Raw genomic sequence first — 20,493 nt, forward strand, 5'->3', positions numbered from 1 at the left:
TCTCTCTAACCCCGTCTCTCTCTCTAACCCCGTCTCTCTCTCTAACCCCGTCTCTCTCTCTAACCCCGTCTCTCTCTCTAACCCCGTCTCTCTCTCTAACCCCGTCTCTCTCTCTAACCCGTCTCTCTCTCTAACCCCGTCTCTCTCTCTCCCTAACCCCGTCTCTCTCTCTCTCTCTCTAACCCCGTCTCTCTCTATCTCTCCCCACCCCGCTCTCTAACCCCGTCTATCTCTCTAACCCCGTCTATCTCTCTAACCCCGTCTCTCTCTCTAACCCTGTCTCTCTCTCTCTCTAACCCCGTCTCTCTCTCTAACCCCCTCTCTCTCTCTCTCTCTAACCCTGTCTCTCTCTCTCCCGCCCCGCTCTCTAACCCGTCTCTCTCTCTCTCTCTCCCCGCCCCGTTCTCTAACCCCGTCTCTCTCTATCTCTCCCCGCCCCGCTCTCTAACCCCGTCTCTCTCTCCCCCCCGCCCCGCTCTCTAACCCTGTCTCTCTCTCTCTCTAACCCTGTCTCTCTCTCTCTCTAACCCCGTCTCTCTCTCTCTCCCTCTAACCCCGTCTCTCTCTCTCTCTCCCCGCCCCGCTCTCTAACCCCGTCTCTCTCTATCTCTCCCCACCCCGCTCTCTAACCCTGTCTCTCTCTCCCCCCCCCGCCCCGCTCTTTAACCCTGTCTCTCTCTCTAACCCTGTCTCTCTCTCTCTCTAACCCCGTCTCTCTCTCTCTCTCTCTAACCCTGTCTCTCTCTCTCTCCCCGCCCCGCTCTCTAACCCCGTCTCTCTCTCTCTCTCTCCCCGCCCCGTTCTCTAACCCCGTCTCTCTCTCTCTCCCCCGCTCTCTAACCCCGTCTCTCTCTCTCTCTCCCCCACCCCGCTCTCTAACCCCGTCTCTCTCTCTAACCCCGTCTCTCTCTCTAACCCTGTCTCTCTCTCTCTCTAACCCCGTCTCTCTCTCTAACCCCGTCTCTCTCTCTCTCTCTCTAACCCTGTCTCTCTCTCTCTCTCCCCGCCCCGCTCTCTAACCCCGTCTCTCTCTCTCCCCGCCCCGTTCTCTAACCCCGTCTCTCTCTATCTCTCCCCGCCCCGCTCTCTAACCCCGTCTCTCTCTATCTCTCCCCCACCCCGCTCTCTAACCCTGTCTCTCTCTCCCCCCCCGCCCCGCTCTCTAACCCTGTCTCTCTCTCTAACCCTGTCTCTCTCTCTCTCTAACCCCGTCTCTCTCTCTCTCTCTCTAACCCTGTCTCTCTCTCTCTAACCCTGTCTCTCTCTCTCTCTACCCTGTCTCTCTCTCTCTCTAACCCCGTCTCTCTCTCTCTCTCTCCCCCCCCCCCGCTCTCTAAGCCCGTCTCTCTCTCTCTCTCTCTCCCCGCCCCGCTCTCTAACCCTGTCCCTCTCTCTCTCTCTCCCCCCCCCCGCTCTCTAAGCCCGTCTCTCTCTCTCTCTCCCCCGCCCCGCTCTCTACCCTGTCTCTCTCTCTCTCTCTCTCCCCCCCCCCGCTCTCTAACCTGTCTCTCTCTCTCTCTCCCCCCCCGCTCTCTAACCCCGTCTCTCTCTCTAACCCCGTCTCTCTCTCTAACCCCGTCTCTCTCTCTAACCCCGTCTCTCTCTCTAACCCCGTCTCACTCTCTAACCCCGTCTCTCTCTCTAACCCCGTCTCTCTCTCTAACCCCGTCTCTCTCTCTCTCTCTCTAACCCCGTCTCTCTCTCTCTCTCTCTAACCCTGTCTCTCTCTCTCTCCCGCCCCGCTCTCTAACCCCGTCTCTCTCTCTCTCTCTCTCCCCGCCCCGTTCTCTAACCCCGTCTCTCTCTATCTCTCCCCGTCTCCCTCTCTAACCCCGTCTCTCTCTCTACCCCGTCTCTCTCTCTAACCCCGTCTCTCTCTCTAACCCCGTCTCTCTCTCTAACCCTGTCTCTCTCTCTCCCTAACCCCGTCTCTCTCTCTCTCTCTAACCCCGTCTCTCTCTCTCTCTCTCCCCGCCCCGTTCTCTAACCCCGTCTCTCTCTATCTCTCCCCACCCCGCTCTCTAACCCCGTCTCTCTCTCTAACCCCGTCTCTCTCTCTAACCCTGTCTCTCTCTCTCTCTAACCCCCGTCTCTCTCTCTAACCCCGTCTCTCTCTCTCTCTCTCTGTGTCTCTCCCCGTGCTCTAACCCTGTCTCTCTCTCTCTCTCTAACCCTGTCTCTCTCTCTCTAACCCTGTCTCTCTCTCTCTAACCCTTTCTCTCTCTCTCTCTCTCTAACCCCGTCTCTCTCTCTCTCTCTCTCTAACCCCGTCTCTCTCTCTCTCTCTAACCCCGTCTCTCTCTCTCGCTCTCTAACCCAGTCTCTCTCTCTCTAACCCCGTCTCTCTCTCTCTCTCTTTAACCCCGTCTCTCTCTCTCTCTCTGTAACCCCGTCTCTCTCTCTCTCTCTCTCTGTCTCCCCCCGCTCTCTAACCCCGTCTCTCTCTCTCTCTAACCCCGTCTCTCTCTCTCTCTCTCTCTGTGTCTCTCCCCGTGCTCTAACCCTGTCTCTCTCTCTCTCTCTAACCCTGTCTCTCTCTCTCTAACCCTGTCTCTCTCTCTCTCTAACCCTGTCTCTCTCTCTCTCTAACCCCGTCTCTCTCTCTCTCTCTCCCCCCCCCCCGCTCTCTAAGCCCGTCTCTCTCTCTCTCTCTCTCCCCGCCCCGCTCTCTAACCCTGTCCCTCTCTCTCTCTCTCCCCCCCCCCCGCTCTCTAAGCCCGTCTCTCTCTCTCTCTCTCTCTCCCCCGCCCCGCTCTCTAACCCTGTCTCTCTCTCTCTCTCTCTCCCCCCCCCCGCTCTCTAACCCTGTCTCTCTCTCTCTCTCCCCCCCCCGCTCTCTAACCCCGTCTCTCTCTCTAACCCCGTCTCTCTCTCTAACCCCGTCTCTCTCTCTAACCCCGTCTCTCTCTCTAACCCCGTCTCTCTCTCTAACCCCGTCTCACTCTCTAACCCCGTCTCTCTCTCTAACCCCGTCTCTCTCTCTAACCCCGTCTCTCTCTCTAACCCCGTCTCTCTCTCTAACCCCGTCTCTCTCTCTAACCCCGTCTCTCTCTCTAACCCCGTCTCTCTCTCTAACCCCGTCTCTCTCTCTAACCCCGTCTCTCTCTCTAACCCCGTCTCTCTCTCTAACCCCGTCTCTCTCTCTAACCCCGTCTCTCTCTCTAACCCCGTCTCTCTCTCTAACCCCGTCTCTCTCTCTAACCCCGTCTCTCTCTCTAACCCCGTCTCTCTCTCTAACCCCGTCTCTCTCTCTAACCCCGTCTCTCTCTCTAACCCCGTCTCTCTCTCTAACCCCGTCTCTCTCTCTAACCCCGTCTCTCTCTCTCTAACCCCGTCTCTCTCTCTAACCCCGTCTCTCTCTCTAACCCCGTCTCTCTCTCTCTAACCCCGTCTCTCTCTCTCTCTCTAACCCTGTCTCTCTCTCTCTCCCCGCCCCGCTCTCTAACCCCGTCTCTCTCTCTCTCTCTCTCTCTCCCCGCCCCATTCTCTAACCCCGTCTCTCTCTATCTCTCCCCGTCTCTCTCTCTAACCCCGTCTCTCTCTCTAACCCCGTCTCTCTCTCTAACCCCGTCTCTCTCTCTAACCCCGTCTCTCTCTCTAACCCCGTCTCTCTCTCTAACCCCGTCTCTCTCTCTAACCCCGTCTCTCTCTCTAACCCCGTCTCTCTCTCTCCCTAACCCCGTCTCTCTCTCTCTCTCTCTAACCCCGTCTCTCTCTATCTCTCCCCACCCCGCTCTCTAACCCCGTCTATCTCTCTAACCCCGTCTATCTCTCTAACCCCGTCTCTCTCTCTAACCCCTGTCTCTCTCTCTCTCTAACCCCGTCTCTCTCTCTAACCCCCTCTCTCTCTCTCTCTCTAACCCTGTCTCTCTCTCTCCCCGCCCCGCTCTCTAACCCCGTCTCTCTCTCTCTCTCTCCCCGCCCCGTTCTCTAACCCCGTCTCTCTCTATCTCTCCCCGCCCCGCTCTCTAACCCCGTCTCTCTCTCCCCCCCGCCCCGCTCTCTAACCCTGTCTCTCTCTCTCTCTAACCCTGTCTCTCTCTCTCTCTAACCCCGTCTCTCTCTCTCTCTCTCTAACCCCGTCTCTCTCTCTCTCTCCCCCGCCCCGCTCTCTAACCCCGTCTCTCTCTATCTCTCCCCACCCCGCTCTCTAACCCTGTCTCTCTCTCCCCCCCCCCGCCCCGCTCTTTAACCCTGTCTCTCTCTCTAACCCTGTCTCTCTCTCTCTCTAACCCCGTCTCTCTCTCTCTCTCTCTAACCCTGTCTCTCTCTCTCTCCCCGCCCCGCTCTCTAACCCCGTCTCTCTCTCTCTCTCTCCCCGCCCCGTTCTCTAACCCCGTCTCTCTCTCTCTCCCCCCGCTCTCTAACCCCGTCTCTCTCTCTCTCTCTCCCCACCCCGCTCTCTAACCCCGTCTCTCTCTCTAACCCCGTCTCTCTCTCTAACCCTGTCTCTCTCTCTCTCTAACCCCGTCTCTCTCTCTAACCCCGTCTCTCTCTCTCTCTCTCTAACCCTGTCTCTCTCTCTCTCTCCCCGCCCCGCTCTCTAACCCCGTCTCTCTCTCTCCCCGCCCCGTTCTCTAACCCCGTCTCTCTCTATCTCTCCCCGCCCCGCTCTCTAACCCCGTCTCTCTCTATCTCTCCCCACCCCGCTCTCTAACCCTGTCTCTCTCTCCCCCCCCCGCCCCGCTCTCTACCCTGTCTCTCTCTCTAACCCTGTCTCTCTCTCTCTCTAACCCCGTCTCTCTCTCTCTCTCTCTAACCCTGTCTCTCTCTCTCTCCCCGCCCCGCTCTCTAACCCCGTCTCTCTCTCTCTCTCTCCCCGCCCCGTTCTCTAACCCCGTCTCTCTCTATCTCTCCCCACCCCGCTCTCTAACCCCGTCTCTCTCTCTAACCCCGTCTCTCTCTCTAACCCCGTCTCTCTCTCTAACCCCGTCTCTCTCTCTAACCCCGTCTCTCTCTCTAACCCTGTCTCTCTCTCTCTCTAACCCCGTCTCTCTCTCTAACCCCGTCTCTCTCTCTCTCTCTCTAACCCTGTCTCTCTCTCTCTCCCCGCCCCGCTCTCTAACCCCGTCTCTCTCTCTCTCTCTCCCCGCCCCGTTCTCTAACCCCGTCTCTCTCTCTCTCTCTCTCCCCCGCTCTCTAACCCCGTCTCTCTCTCTCTCTCTCCCCACCCCGTCTCTCTCTCTAACCCCGTCTCTCTCTCTAACCCCGTCTCTCTCTCTAACCCTGTCTCTCTCTCTCTCTAACCCCGTCTCTCTCTCTAACCCCGTCTCTCTCTCTCTCTCTCTAACCCTGTCTCTCTCTCTCTCTCCCCGCCCCGCTCTCTAACCCCGTCTCTCTCTCTCCCCGCCCCGTTCTCTAACCCCGTCTCTCTCTATCTCTCCCCGCCCCGCTCTCTAACCCCGTCTCTCTCTATCTCTCCCCACCCCGCTCTCTAACCCTGTCTCTCTCTCCCCCCCCGCCCCGCTCTCTAACCCTGTCTCTCTCTCTAACCCTGTCTCTCTCTCTCTCTAACCCCGTCTCTCTCTCTCTCTCTCTAACCCTGTCTCTCTCTCTCCCCGCCCCGCTCTCTAACCCCGTCTCTCTCTCTCTCTCTCTCCCCGCCCCGTTCTCTAACCCCATCTCTCTCTATCTCTCCCCACCCCGCTCTCTCACCCGTCACTCTCTCTAACCCCGTCTCTCTCTCTCTAACCCCGTCTCTCTCTCTAACCCTGTCTCTCTCTCTCTCTAACCCCGTCTCTCTCTCTAAACCCGTCTCTCTCTCTCTCTCTCCCCGCCCCGTTCTCTAACCCCGTCTCTCTCTCTCTCTCCCCCGCTCTCTAACCCTGTCTCTCTCTCTCTCCCCGCCCCGCTCTCTAACCCCGTCTCTCTCTCTCTCTCTCTCCCCGCCCCGTTCTCTAACCCCGTCTCTCTCTCTCTCTCTCTCCCCCGCTCTCTAACCCCGTCTCTCTCTCTCTCTCCCCACCCCGCTCTCTAACCCCGTCTCTCTCTCTAACCCCGTCTCTCTCTCTAACCCTGTCTCTCTCTCTCTCTAACCCCGTCTCTCTCTCTAACCCCGTCTCTCTCTCTCTCTCTCTAACCCTGTCTCTCTCTCTCTCTCCCCGCCCCGCTCTCTAACCCCGTCTCTCTCTCTCTCCCCGCCCCGTTCTCTAACCCCGTCTCTCTCTATCTCTCCCCGCCCCGCTCTCTAACCCCGTCTCTCTCTATCTCTCCCCACCCCGCTCTCTAACCCTGTCTCTCTCTCCCCCCGCCCCGCTCTCTAACCCTGTCTCTCTCTCTAACCCTGTCTCTCTCTCTCTCTAACCCCGTCTCTCTCTCTCTCTCTCTAACCCTGTCTCTCTCTCTCTCCCCGCCCCGCTCTCTAACCCCGTCTCTCTCTCTCTCTCTCCCCGCCCCGTTCTCTAACCCCGTCTCTCTCTATCTCTCCCCACCCCGCTCTCTAACCCCGTCTCTCTCTATCTCTCCCCACCCCGCTCTCTAACCCCGTCTCTCTCTCTAACCCCGTCTCTCTCTCTAACCCCGTCTCTCTCTCTAACCCCGTCTCTCTCTCTAACCCCGTCTCTCTCTCTAACCCCGTCTCTCTCTCTAACCCCGTCTCTCTCTCTAACCCCGTCTCTCTCTCTAACCCCGTCTCTCTCTCTAACCCCGTCTCTCTCTCTAACCCCGTCTCTCTCTCTAACCCCGTCTCTCTCTCTAACCCCGTCTCTCTCTCTAACCCCGTCTCTCTCTCTAACCCCGTCTCTCTCTCTAACCCCGTCTCTCTCTCTAACCCCGTCTCTCCCTCTCTCTCTCTAACCCTGTCTCTCTCTCTCTCCCCGCCCCGCTCTCTAACCCCGTCTCTCTCTCTCTCTCTCCCCGCCCCGTTCTCTAACCCCGTCTCTCTCTATCTCTCCCCGCCCCGCTCTCTAACCCCGTCTCTCTCTCCCCCCCCGCCCCGCTCTCTAACCCTGTCTCTCTCTCTCTCTCCCCCGCTCTCTAACCCCGTCTCTCTCTCTCTCTCTCTCCCCCGCTCTCTAACCCCGTCTCTCTCTCTCTCTCTCTCCCCGCCCCGTTCTCTAACCCCGTCTCTCTCTATCTCTCCCCGCCCCGCTCTCTAACCCCGCCTCTCTCTCCCCCCCCGCCCCGCTCTCTAACGCTGTCTCTCTCTCTAACCCTGTCTCTCTCTCTCTCTAACCCCGTCTCTCTCTCTCTCTCTCTCCAACCCCGTCTCTCTCTCTATCTCTCCCCGCCCCGCTCTCTAACCCCGTCTCTCTCTATCTCTCCCCACCCCGCTCTCTAACCCTGTCTCTCTCTCCCCCCCCGCCCCGCTCTCTAACCCTGTCTCTCTCTCTCTCTAACCCTGTCTCTCTCTCTCTCTCTAACCCCGTCTCTCTCTCTCACCCCGTCTCTCTCTCTCTCTCTCTAACCCTGTCTCTCTCTCTCTCCCCGCCCCGCTCTCTAACCCCGTCTCTCTCTCTCTCTCTCCCCGCCCCGTTCTCTAACCCCGTCTCACTCTCTCTCTCTCCCCAGCTCTCTAACCCTGTCTCTCTCTCTCTCCCCGCCCCGCTCTCTAACCCCGTCTCTCTCTCTCTCTCTCCCCACCCCGCTCTCTAACCCCGTCTCTCTCTCTAACCCCGTCTCTCTCTCTAACCCCGTCTCTCTCTCTAACCCTGTCTCTCTCTCTCTCTAACCCCGTCTCTCTCTCTAACCCCGTCTCTCTCTCTCTCTCTCTCTAACCCTGTCTCTCTCTCTCTCTCCCCGCCCCGCTCTCTAACCCCGTCTCTCTCTCTCTCTCTCCCCGCCCCGTTCTCTAACCCCGTCTCTCTCTATCTCTCCCCGCCCCGCTCTCTAACCCCGTCTCTCTCTATCTCTCCCCACCCCGCTCTCTAACCCTGTCTCTCTCTCCCCCCCCGCCCCGCTCTCTAACCCTGTCTCTCTCTCTAACGCTGTCTCTCTCTCTCTCTAACCCCGTCTCTCTCTCTCTCTCTCTCTCCCCGCCCCGTTCTCTAACCCCGTCTCTCTCTATCTCTCCCCACCCCGCTCTCTAACCCCGTCTATCTCTCTAACCCCGTCTCTCTCTCTAACCCTGTCTCTCTCTCTCTCTAACCCCGTCTCTCTCTCTAACCCCCTCTCTCTCTCTCTCTCTAACCCTGTCTCTCTCTCTCTCTCCCCGCCCCGCTCTCTAACCCCGTCTCTCTCTCTCTCTCTCCCCGACCCGTTCTCTAACCCCGTCTCTCTCTCTCTCTCCCCGCCCCGCTCTCTAACCCCGTCTCTCTCTCCCCCCCCGCCCCGCTCTCTAACCCTGTCTCTCTCTCTCTCTAACCCTGTCTCTCTCTCTCTCTAACCCCGTCTCTCTCTCTCTCCCCGCCCCGCTCTCTAACCCCGTCTCTCTCTATCTCTCCCCACCCCGTTCTCTAACCCCGTCTCTCTCTCTCTCTCTCCCCCGCTCTCTAACCCTGTCTCTCTCTCTCTCCCCGCCCCGCTCTCTAACCCCGTCTCTCTCTCTCTCTCTCCCCGCCCCGTTCTCTAACCCCGTCTCTCTCTATCTCTCCCCACCCCGCTCTCTAACCCCGTCTATCTCTCTAACCCCGTCTCTCTCTCTAACCCTGTCTCTCTCTCTCTCTAACCCCGTCTCTCTCTCTAACCCCCTCTCTCTCTCTCTCTCTAACCCTGTCTCTCTCTCTCTCTCCCCGCCCCGCTCTCTAACCCCGTCTCTCTCTCTCTCTCTCCCCGACCCGTTCTCTAACCCCGTCTCTCTCTCTCTCTCCCCGCCCCGCTCTCTAACCCCCTCTCTCTCTCCCCCCCCGCCCCGCTCTCTAACCCTGTCTCTCTCTCTCTCTAACCCTGTCTCTCTCTCTCTCTAACCCCGTCTCTCTCTCTCTCCCCGCCCCGCTCTCTAACCCCGTCTCTCTCTATCTCTCCCCACCCCGTTCTCTAACCCCGTCTCTCTCTCTCTCTCTCCCCCGCTCTCTAACCCTGTCTCTCTCTCTCTCCCCGCCCCGCTCTCTAACCCCGTCTCTCTCTCTCTCCCCACCCCGATCTCTAACCCCGTCTCTCTCTCTAACCCCGTCTCTCTCTCTAACCCTGTCTCTCTCTCTCTCTAACCCCGTCTCTCTCTCTAACCCCGTCTCTCTCTCTCTCTCTCTAACCCTGTCTCTCTCTCTCTCTCCCCGCCCCGCTCTCTAACCCCGTCTCTCTCTCTCTCTCTCCCCGCCCCGTTCTCTAACCCCGTCTCTCTCTATCTCTCCCCGCCCCGCTCTCTAACCCCGTCTCTCTCTATCTCTCCCCACCCCGCTCTCTAACCCTGTCTCTCTCTCCCCCCCCGCCCCGCTCTCTAACCCTGTCTCTCTCTCTAACCCTGTCTCTCTCTCTCTCTAACCCCGTCTCTCTCTCTCTCTCTCTAACCCTGTCTCTCTCTCTCTCCCCGCCCCGCTCTCTAACCCCGTCTCTCTCTCTCTCTCTCCCCGCCCCGTTCTCTAACCCCGTCTCTCTCTATCTCTCCCCACCCCGCTCTCTAACCCCGTCTCTCTCTCTCTCTCTCTCCTCGCCCCGTTCTCTAACCCCGTCTCTCTCTATCTCTCCCCGCCCCGCTCTCTAACCCTGTCTCTCTCTCCCCCCCGCCCCGCTCTCTAACCCTGTCTCTCTCTCTAACCCTGTCTCTCTCTCTCTAACCCCGTCTCTCTCTCTCTCTCTCTCTAACCCTGTCTCTCTCTCTCTCCCCGCCCCGCTCTCTAACCCCGTCTCTCTCTCTCTCTCTCCCCGCCCCGTTCTCTAACCCCGTCTCTCTCTCTCTCTCCCCCGCTCTCTAACCCTGTCTCTCTCTCTCTCTCCCCGCCCCGCTCTCTAACCCCGTCTCTCTCTCTCTCTCTCCCCGCCCCGTTCTCTAACCCCGTCTCTCTCTATCTCTCCCCACCCCGTCTCTCTCTCTAACCCCGTCTCTCTCTCTAACCCCGTCTCTCTCTCTAACCCTGTCTCTCTCTCTCTCTAACCCCGTCTCTCTCTCTAACCCCGTCTCTCTCTCTCTCTCTAACCCTGTCTCTCTCTCTCTCTCCCCGCCCCGCTCTCTAACCCCGTCTCTCTCTCTCTCTCTCCCCGCCCCGTTCTCTAACCCCGTCTCTCTCTATCTCTCCCCGCCCCGCTCTCTAACCCCGTCTCTCTCTCTCTCTCCCCCGCTCTCTAACCCTGTCTCTCTCTCTCTCCCCGCCCCGCTCTCTAACCCTGTCTCTCTCTCCCTAGCCCAGCAGGAGGCTCAGCGAGCCCAGTTCATGGTCGAGAAAGCCAAACAGGAGCAGCGGCAGAAGATCGTTCAGGCTGAGGGAGAGGCAGCTGCAGCCTCCATGATATCCTTCCGAGGCTGAGTGACGTCTGGGGTGGAGAGGGGTCCGGGACCCTCGCTGCGCTGGACTGGGGGTGGGGGGGGGTACGGAGGGGTCCGGGGCCCTCGCTGCGCTGGACTGGGGGTGGGGGGGTACGGAGGGGTCCGGGACCCTCGCTGCTCTGGACTGGGGGATGGACAGTATGGGAGTGGGGGGATACGGAGGGGTTTGGGGCAATCGCTGCTCTACTGGAGGGTGGACAGTACGGGGGTAGGGGGGGTACAGACGAGTTTGGGGCTTTCGCTGCTCTGTACTGGAGGATGGAAGGCGGGGGGGGAAAGAAAGAGAAAAAAAAATCAGCTGGCTATTCGACTGTGGGGGCGTCACAGATTGCAAACCAGCCTTTTCCATTTGATTTATTATTGTCACTGGGATACAGTGAAAAGTATTGTTTCTTGCGCGCTATACAGACAAAGCATACCGTTCATAGAGAAGGAAAGGAGAGGGTGCAGAATGTAGTGTCACAGTCACAGCTCGGGGTGTAGAGAAAGATCAACTTAATGCGAGGTAGGTCCATTCAAAAGTCTGACAGCAGCAGCAGGGAAGAAGCTGTTCTTGAGTCGGTCGGTACGTGACCTCAGACTTTTGTATCTTTTTCCCAACGGAAGAAGGTGGAAGAGAGAATGTCCGGGGTGCGTGGGGGGGGTCCTTAATTATGCTGGCTGCTTTTCCCCGAGGCAGCGGGAAGTGTAGACGGAGTCGATGGATGGGAGGCTGGTTTGCGTGATGGATTGGGCTACATTCACGACTCTTTTGTAGTTCCTTGCGGTCTTGGGCAGAGCAGGAGCCCCAGACCAAGCTGTGATACAACCAGAAAGAATGCTTTCTATGGGGCATCTGTAAAAGTTGGTGAGAGTCGTAGCGGACATGCCAAATTTCCTTAGTCTCCTGAGAAAGTAGAGGTGTTGATGGGGCTTTCTTAACTATAGTGTCGGCATGGGGGGGACCAGGACAGGTTGTTGGTGATCTGGACACCTAAAAACCTGAAGCTCTCGACACTTTCTACGTCATCCCCGTTGATGGAGACAGGAGCATGTTCTCCTTCCCCAAGTCTCTCCCCAGCGGGGCGGTTAAGGTACCAATGGGTGCGTGCGCAGGGATCCCACAAGGAGGTGGTTTGGGGGGGCGGAGGAAGGGGCCAAGATGTTAAAGAAACCCCCTCCTTTTTGGGATGACTTTGCTTTTCCTTAATGCACCTCCCCCTTACCTGGGAGAAGCCCTGACAAAGAACCCCGGATATCTCAAACTTCGAAAGATCAGGGCTGCACAGAGTATAGCCAAGACGGTGAGTGTACGGGTCCCACACACACCGACTCTCACTGGGGTACGGGTCCCACACACACCGACTCTCACTGGGGTACGGGTTCCCCACACACTGACTCTCACTGGGGTACGGGTTCCACACACACTGACTCTCACTGGGGTACGGGTCCCACACACACTGACTCTCACTGGGTACGGGTTCCCCACACACTGACTCTCACTGGGGTACGGGTTCCCCACACACACTGACTCTCACTGGGGTACGGGTCCCACACACACTGACTCTCACTGGGGTACGGGTCCCACACACACTGACTCTCACTGGGGTACGGGTCCCACACACACTGACTCTCACTGGGGTACGGGTTCCCCACACACTGACTCTCACTGGGGTACGGGTCCCACACACACTGACTCTCACTGGGGTTTGGGTTCCACACACACTGACTCTCACTGGGGTACGGGTCCCACACACACTGACTCTCACTGGGGTACGGGTCCCACACACACTGACTCTCACTGGGGTACGGGTCCCACACACACTGACTCTCACTGGGGTACGGGTCCCACACACACTGACTCTCACTGGGGTACGGGTCCCACACACACTGACTCTCACTGGGGTTTGGGTTCCACACACACTGACTCTCACTGGGGTACGTGTTCCCCACACACTGACTCTCACTGGGGTACGGGTTCCCCACACACTGACTCTCACTGGGGTACGGGTCCCCACACACACTGACTCTCACTGGGGTACGGGTCCCACACACACTGACTCTCACTGGGGTACGGGTTCCCCACACACTGACTCTCACTGGGGTACGGGTCCCACACACACCGACTCTCACTGGGGTACGGGTTCCCCACACACTGACTCTCACTGGGGTACGGGTTCCCCACACACTGACTCTCACTGGGGTACGGGTTCCCCACACACACTGACTCTCACTGGGGTACGGGTTCCACACACACTGACTCTCACTGGGGTACGGGTCCCACACACACTGACTCTCACTGGGGTACGGGTTCCACACACACTGACTCTCACTGGGGTACGGGTTCCACACACACTGACTCTCACTGGGGTACGGGTCCCACACACACTGACTCTCACTGGGGTACGGGTTCCACACACACTGACTCTCACTGGGGTATGGGTCCCACACACACTGACTCTCACTGGGGTACGGGTCCCACACACACTGTCTCTCACTGGGGTACGGGTCCCACACACACCGACTCTCACTGGGGTACGGGTCCCACACACACTGACTCTCACTGGGGTACGGGTTCCACACACACTGACTCTCACTGGGGTACAGGTCCCACACACACTGACTCTCACTGGGATACGGGTTCCAGACGCACTGACTCTCACTGGGGTACGGGTTCCACACACACTGACTCTCACTGGGGTACGGGTCCCACACACACTGACTCTCACTGGGGTATGGGTCCCACACACACTGACTCTCACTGGGGTACGGGTTCCACACACACTGACTCTCACTGGGGTACGGGTTCCACACGCTGTGACTTTCGCGTTTATGTTCTGAATCCATTTAATTTTTGTCCACAGATGTCCGTGTCCCAGAATCGAGTGTATTTAAATTCGGATAGCTTGGTTCTCAACCTCCAGGATGAAGCATTCACCAAGTGAGATATTTTCACTAATTCCAGGGAGCTTTACTCTGTATCTAACCCCGTGCTGTACCTGTCCTGGGAGTGTTTGATGGGGACAGTGTAGAGGGAGCTTTACTCTGTATCTAAACCCGTGCTGTACCTGTCCTGGGAGTGTTTGATGGGGACAGTGTAGAGGGAGCTTTACTCTGTATCTAACCCCGTGCTGTACCTGTCCTGGGAGTGTTTGATGGGGGACAGTGTAGAGGGAGCTTTACTCTGTATCTAACCCCGTGCTGTACCTGTCCTGGGAGTGTTTGATGGGGACAGTGTAGAGGGAACTTTACTCTGTATCTAACCCCGTGCTGTACCTGTCCTGGGAGTGTTTGATGGGGGACAGTGTAGAGGAAGCTTTACTCTGTATCTAACCCCGTGCTGTACCTGTCCTGGGAGTGTTTGATGGGGACAGTGTAGAGGGAGCTTTAATCTGTATCTAACCCCGTGCTGTACCTGTCCTGGGAGTGTTTGATGGGGGGACAGTGAAGAGGGAGCTTTACTCTGTATCTAACCCCGTGCTGTACCTGTCCTGGGAGTGTTTGATGGGGACAGTGTAGAGGGAGCTTTACTCTGTATCGAACCCCGTGCTGTACCTGTCCCGGGAGTGTTTGATGGGGACAGTGTAGAGGGAGCTTTACTCTGTATCTAACCCCGTGCTGTACCTGTCCTGGGAGTGTTTGATCGGGACAGTGTAGAGGGAGCTTTACTCTGTATCTAACCCCGTGCTGTACCTGTCCTGGGAGTGTTTGATGGGGACAGTGTAGAGGGAGCTTTACTCTGTATCTAACCCCGTGCTGTACCTGTCCTGGGAGTGTTTGATGGGGGACAGTGTAGAGGAAGCTTTACTCTGTATCTAACCCCGTGCTGTACCTGTCCTGGGAGTGTTTGATGGGGGGACAGTGATGAGGGAGCTTTACTCTGTATCTAACCCCGTGCTGTACCTGTCCCGGGAGTGTTTGATGGGGACAGTGTAGAGGGAGCTTTACTCTGTATCTAACCCCGTGCTGTACCTGTCCTGGGAGTGTTTGATCGGGACAGTGTAGAGGGAGCTTTACTCTGTATCTAACCCCGTGCTGTACCTGTCCTGGGAGTGTTTGATGGGGACAGTGTAGAGGGAGCTTTACTCTGTATCTAACCCCGTGCTGTACCTGTCCTGGGAGTGTTTGATGGGGGACAGTGTAGAGGAAGCTTTACTCTGTATCTAACCCCGTGCTGTACCTGTCCTGGGAGTGTTTGATGGGGGGACAGTGAAGAGGGAGCTTTACTCTGTATCTAACCCCGTGCTGTACCTGTCCTGGGAGTGTTTGATGGGGACAGTGTAGAGGGAGCTTTACTCTGTATCTAACCCCGTGCTGTTCCTGTCCTGGGAGTGTTTGATGGGGACAGTGTAGAGGGAGCTTTACTCTGTATCTAACCCCGTGCTGTTCCTGTCCTGGGAGTGTTTGATGGGGACAGTGTAGAGGGAGCTTTACTCTGTATCTAACCCCGTGATGTACCTGTCCTGGGAGTGTTTGATGGGGGACAGTGAAGAGGGAGCTTTACTCTGTATCTAACCCCGTGATGTACCTGTCCTGGGAGTGTTTGATGGGGACAGTGTAGAGGGAGCTTTACTCTGTATCTAACCCCGTGCTGTACCTGTCCTGGGAGTGTTTGATGGGGGACAGTGTAGAGGGAGCTTTACTCTGTATCTAACCCCGTGCTGTACCTGTCCTGGGAGTGTTTGATGGGGACAGTGTAGAGGGAGCTTTACTCTGTATCTAACCCCGTGCTGTACCTGTCCTGGGAGTGTTTGATGGGGGACAGTGTAGAGGGAGCTTTACTCTGTATCTAACCCCGTGCTGTACCTGTCCTGGGAGTGTTTGATGGGGGACAGTGTAGAGGGAGCTTTACTCTGTATCTAACCCCGTGCTGTACCTGTCCTGGGAGTGTTTGATGGGGACAGTGTAGAGGGAGCTTTACTCTGTATCTAACCCCGTGCTCTACCTGTCCTGGGAGTGTTTGATGGGGACAGTGTAGAGGGAGCTTTACTCTGTATCGAACCCCGTGCTGTACCTGTCCTGGGAGTGTTTGATGGGGACAGTGTAGAGGGGTTGAATGGCCTCCTCCGGCCCCCGTTATGATCTCCAGTGTGAATTTGAGATTTGGCTAATTCTCATGATTTATTTCTTTCCTCTCACCCCCCCACACCCCCCCCCCCACCCCAACCCCCACCCCCACCCCAACCCCCACCCCCCACCCCAACCCCCCCCCCCCCACCCCAACCCCCCCCAACCCCCCCCCCCCCCCCCCCCCCCACACGACGTGGACCTGATGTTCCCGCGCCCAATCCAGGGGAAGGTGAGTCAACCTCAAATTCTTCATTTCATTTCATTTCATTGACACCGCTCTCTCTCTCCCTCTGCCCCCCTCTCTCCCCCCTCTCTGTCCCCCTCTCTGTCCCCCTCTCTGTCCCCCTCTCTCCCCTCTCTGTCCCCCTCTCTCCCCCTCTCTCCCCCCTCTGACCCCCCCCTCTGACCCCCCCCTCTGTCCCCCCCCCTCTGTCCCCCCCTCTGTCCCCCCCTCTGTCCCCCCCCTCTGTCCCCCCCCTCTGTCCCCCCCTCTGTCCCCCCCCTCTGTCCCCCCCCTCTGTCCCCCCCCTCTGTCCCCCTCCTCTGTCCCCCTCCCCTGTCCCCCTCCCCTGTCCCCCTCCCCCTGTCCCCCCCTCTCTCCCTCCCCCTGTGCCCCCCTCTCTCCCTCCCCCGTCCCCCCCTCTCTCCCTCCCCCGTCCCCCCTCTCTCCCTCCCCCGTCCCCCTCTCTCTCCCTCCCCCTGTCCCCCCCTCTCTCCCTCCCCCTGTCCCCCCTCTCTCCCGTCCCCTAGAACATAGAACATAGAACATAGAACATTACAGCGCAGAACAGGCCCTTCGGCCCACGATGTTGCACCGACCAGTTAAAAAAAAACTGTGACCCTCCAACCTAAACCAATTTCTTTTCGTCCATGAACCTATCTACGGATCTCTTAAACGCCCCCAAACTAGGCGCATTTACTACTGATGCTGGCAGGGCATTCCAATCCCTCACCACCCTCTGGGTAAAGAACCTACCCCTGACATCGGTTCTATAACTACCCCCCCTCAATTTAAAGCCATGCCCCCTCGTGCTGGATTTCTCCATCAGAGGAAAAAGGCTATCACTATCCACCCTATCTAAACCTCTAATCATCTTATATGTTTCAATAAGATCCCCTCTTAGCCGCCGCCTTTCCAGCGAAAACAATCCCAAATCCCTCAGCCTCTCCTCATAGGATCTCCCCTCCATACCAGGCAACATCCTGGTAAACCTCCTCTGCACCCTCTCCAAAGCCTCCACATCCTTCCTGTAATGTGGGGACCAGAACTGCACACAGTACTCCAAGTGCGGCCGCACCAGAGTTGTGTACAGTTGCAACATAACGCTACGACTCCTAAATTCAATCCCCCTACCAATAAACGCCAAGACACCATATGCCTTCTTAACAACCTTATCTACTTGATTCCCAACTTTCAGGGATCTATGCACACATACACCTAGATCCCTCTGCTCCTCCACACTATTCAAAGTCCTCCCGTTAGCCCTATACTCAACACATCTGTTATTCCTACCAAAGTGAATTACCTCACACTTCTCCGCATTAAACTCCATCCGCCACCTCTCGGCCCAACTTTGCAACCTGTCTAAGTCTTCCTGCAAACTACGACACCCTTCCTCACTGTCTACCACACCACCGACTTTGGTGTCATCAGCAAATTTGCTAATCCACCCAACTATACCCTCATCCAGATCATTAATAAATATTACAAACAGCAGTGGCCCCAAAACAGATCCCTGAGGTACACCACTTGTAACCGCACTCCATGATGAATATTTACTATCAACCACCACCCTCTGTTTCCTATCCGCTAGCCAATTCCTGATCCAATTTCCTAGATCACCCCCAATCCCATACATCTGCATTTTCTGCAGAAGCCTACCATGGTGAACCTTATCAAACGCCTTACTAAAATCCATATATACCACGTCCACTGCCTTGCCCCCATCCACCTCCTTGGTCACTTTCTCAAAAAACTCAATAAGGTTAGTAAGGCACGACCTACCTGCCACAAAACCATGCTGACTATCACCTATCAATTCATTACTCTCCAAATAACTATAAATCCTATCCCTTATAATTTTTTCCAACATCTTGCCGACAACAGAAGTGAGACTCACCGGTCTATAATTCCCGGGAAGTCTCTGTTCCCCTTCTTAAACAATGGGACAACATTCGCTAACCTCCAATCTTCTGGTACTATACCAGAGGCCAACGACGACCTGAAGATCAGAGCCAGAGGCTCTGCAATCACTTCTCTTGCCTCCCAGAGAATCCTTGGATAAATCCCATCCGGACCAGGGGATTTATCTATTTTCAGACCCTCCAGAATATCCTGCACATCCTCCTTATCAACTGTAATACTGTCTATTCTACTCCCTTGCAACCCAGTGTCCTCCTCAGCTATATTCATGTCCCCTTGCGTGAACACCGAAGAGAAATATTGGTTCAATGCTTCACCAATCTCCTCCGGTTCCACACATAACTTCCCTCTGCCATCTATAACTGGCCCTAAACTTGCCCTAACCAACCTTCTGTTCTTGACATACCTATAGAACGCCTTAGGATTCTCTTTAACCCTATCCGCCAAAGTCTTCTCATGTCCCCTTTTAGCCCTTCTAAGCTCGCTCTTCAACTCCCTCTTAGCCAATCTAAAGCTTTCTAGTGCACTACCCGAGTGCTCACGTCTCATCCGAACATAAGCCTCCTTTTTCTTTTTAACCAACAAAGAAACTTTTTTGGTGCACCACGGTTCCCTAGCCCTACCAATTCCTCCTTGCCTGACAGGGACATACCTATCACAGACTCGCAGTAGCTGCTCCTTGAAAAAACTCCACATGTCGGACGTTCCCAGTCCCTGTAATCTCCTAGTCCAACCTATGTTTCCTAATTCTCTCCTAATAGCCTCATAATTACCCTTCCCCCAGCTAAAACCACTGGCCCGAGGTTCATGCCTATCCCTTTCCATCACTAAGGTGAACGTAACCGAATTGTGGTCACTATCACCAAAATGCACACCAACTTCCAAGTCTAGCACCTGGTCTGGCTCATTTCCCAGCACCAGATCCAATATAGCCTCACCTCTAGTTGGCCTGTCTACATACTGAGTCAAAAAACCTTCCTGCACGCTTTGAATAAAAACTGACCCCTCTAACGAGCTAGAGCTATAACAATTCCAGTCAATATTAGTCAAGTTAAAATCCCCCATAACAATTGCCCTATTACTTTCACTCCTAAGCAGGATTGACTCCGCAATCCTTTCCTCAACCTCTCTCCCTCCCCCTGTCCCCCCCTCTCTCCCTCCCCCGTCCCCCCTCTCTCTCCCTCCCCCCGTCCCCCCCTCTCTCCCTCCCCCTGTCCCCCCCTCTCTCCCTCCCCCTGTCCCCCCTCTCTCCCTCCCCCTGTCCCCCTCTCTCCCTCCCCCTGTCCCCCCTCTCTCCCTCCCCCTGTCCCCCCTCTCTCCCTCCCCTGTCCCCCTCTCTCCCTCCCCCTGTCCCCCTTCTCTCCCTCCCCCTGTCCCCCCTCTCTCCCTCCCCCTGTCCCCCCTCTCTCCCTCCCCCTGTCCCCCCTCTCTCCCTCCCCCTGTCCCCCTCTCTCCCTCCCCCTGTCCCCCCTCTCTCCCTCCCCCTGTCCCCCCTCTCTCCCTCCCCCTGTCCCCCCTCTCTCCCTCCCCCTGTCCCCCCTCTCTCCCTCCCCCTGTCCCCCTCTCTCCCTCCCCCTGTCCCCCCTCTCTCCCTCCCCCTGTCCCCCCTCTCTCCCTCCCCCTGTCCCCCCTCTCTCCCTCCCCCTGTCCCCCCTCTCTCCCTCCCCCTGTCCCCCCCTCCCCCTGTCCCCCCTCTCCCTCCCCCTGTCCCCCCTCTCTCCCTCCCCCTGTCCCCCCTCTCTCCCTCCCCCTGTCCCCCCTCTCTCCCTCCCCCTGTCCCCCCTCTCTCCCTCCCCCTGTCCCCCCTCTCTCCCTCCCCTGTCCCCCTCTCTCTCCCTCCCCCTGCCCCCTCTCTCTCCCTCCCCCTGTCCCCCTCTCTCTCCCTCCCCCTGTCCCCCTCTCTCTCCCTCCCCCTGTCCCCCTCTCTCACCCTCCCCCTGTCCCCCTCTCTCACCCTCCCCTGTCCCCCTCTCTCTCCCTCCCCTGTCCCCCTCTCTCTCCCTCCCCCTGTCCCCCTCTCTCTCCTCCCCCTGTCCCCCTCTCTCCCTCCCTCCCCCTGTCCCCTCTCTCTCCCTCCCCCTGTCCCCTCTCTCTCCCTCCCCCTGTCCCCCTCTCTCTCTCCCTCTGTCCCTCTCTCCCTACCCCTCTCCCTCTCGCTCTGACCCCGTTCTCTCTCTCCCCCTCCCCCTCTCCCTCTCGCTCTGACCCCGTTCTCTCTCTCTCTCTCCCCCCTCCCCCTCTCGCTCTGACCCCGTTCTCTCTCTCTCTCCCTCTCCCTCTCGCTCTGACCCCGTTCTCTCTCTCTCTCCTCCCCCTCTCGCTCTGACCCCGTTCTCTCTCTCTCTCCCCCTCTCCCTCTCGCTCTGACCCCGTTCTCTCTCTCTCTCCCCTCCCCCTCTCGCTCTGACCCCGTTCTCTCTCTCTCTCCCTCTCGCTCTGACCCCGTTCTCTCTCTCTCTCTCTCCCCCTCTCCCTCTCGCTCTGACCCCGTTCTCTCTCTCTCTCCCTCCCCCTCTCCCTCTCGCTCTGACCCCGTTCTCTCTCTCTCTCCCTCCCCCTCTCCCTCTCGCTCTGACCCCGTTCTCTCTCTCTCCCTCCCCTCTCGCTCTGACCCTGTTCTCTCTTTCTCTCTCTCTCCCCCTCTCGCTCTGACCCCGTTCTCTCTCTCTCTCCCTCCCCCCTCCCCCTCTCGCTCTGACCCCGTTCTCTCTCTCTCTCCCTCCCCCTCTCCCTCTCGCTCTGACCCCGTTCTCTCTCTCTCTCTCTCCCTCCCCCTCTCGCTCTGACCCCGTTCTCTCTCTCTCTTCTCTCCCCCTCTCGCTCTGACCCCATTCTCTCTCTCTCCCTCCCCCTCTCGCTCTGACCCCGTTCTCTCTCTCTCTCCCTCCCCTCTCGCTCTGACCCCGTTCTCTCCTCTCTCTCTCCTCCCTCTCTCCTCTCGCTC

General features: G+C 57.6%; 1 protein-coding gene across 1 annotated transcript; it reads left to right on the forward strand.

Moving 5' to 3' along the window:
- Positions 1-10,220: 10,220 nt before the first annotated feature.
- Positions 10,221-13,277, forward strand: LOC144490862 (prohibitin-2-like; the record flags this gene model as incomplete). Its single annotated transcript, XM_078208553.1, has 3 exons — positions 10,221-10,319; positions 11,563-11,640; positions 13,201-13,277. Coding segments are annotated over exons 1-3 (230 nt in total), but the record flags the coding sequence as incomplete, so codon positions are not given.
- Positions 13,278-20,493: the final 7,216 nt, after the last annotated feature.

The sequence above is a fragment of the Mustelus asterias genome, unplaced genomic scaffold, assembly GCF_964213995.1.
Source record: "Mustelus asterias unplaced genomic scaffold, sMusAst1.hap1.1 HAP1_SCAFFOLD_3931, whole genome shotgun sequence".
In the NCBI taxonomy this organism is placed as follows: Eukaryota; Metazoa; Chordata; class Chondrichthyes; order Carcharhiniformes; family Triakidae; genus Mustelus; species Mustelus asterias.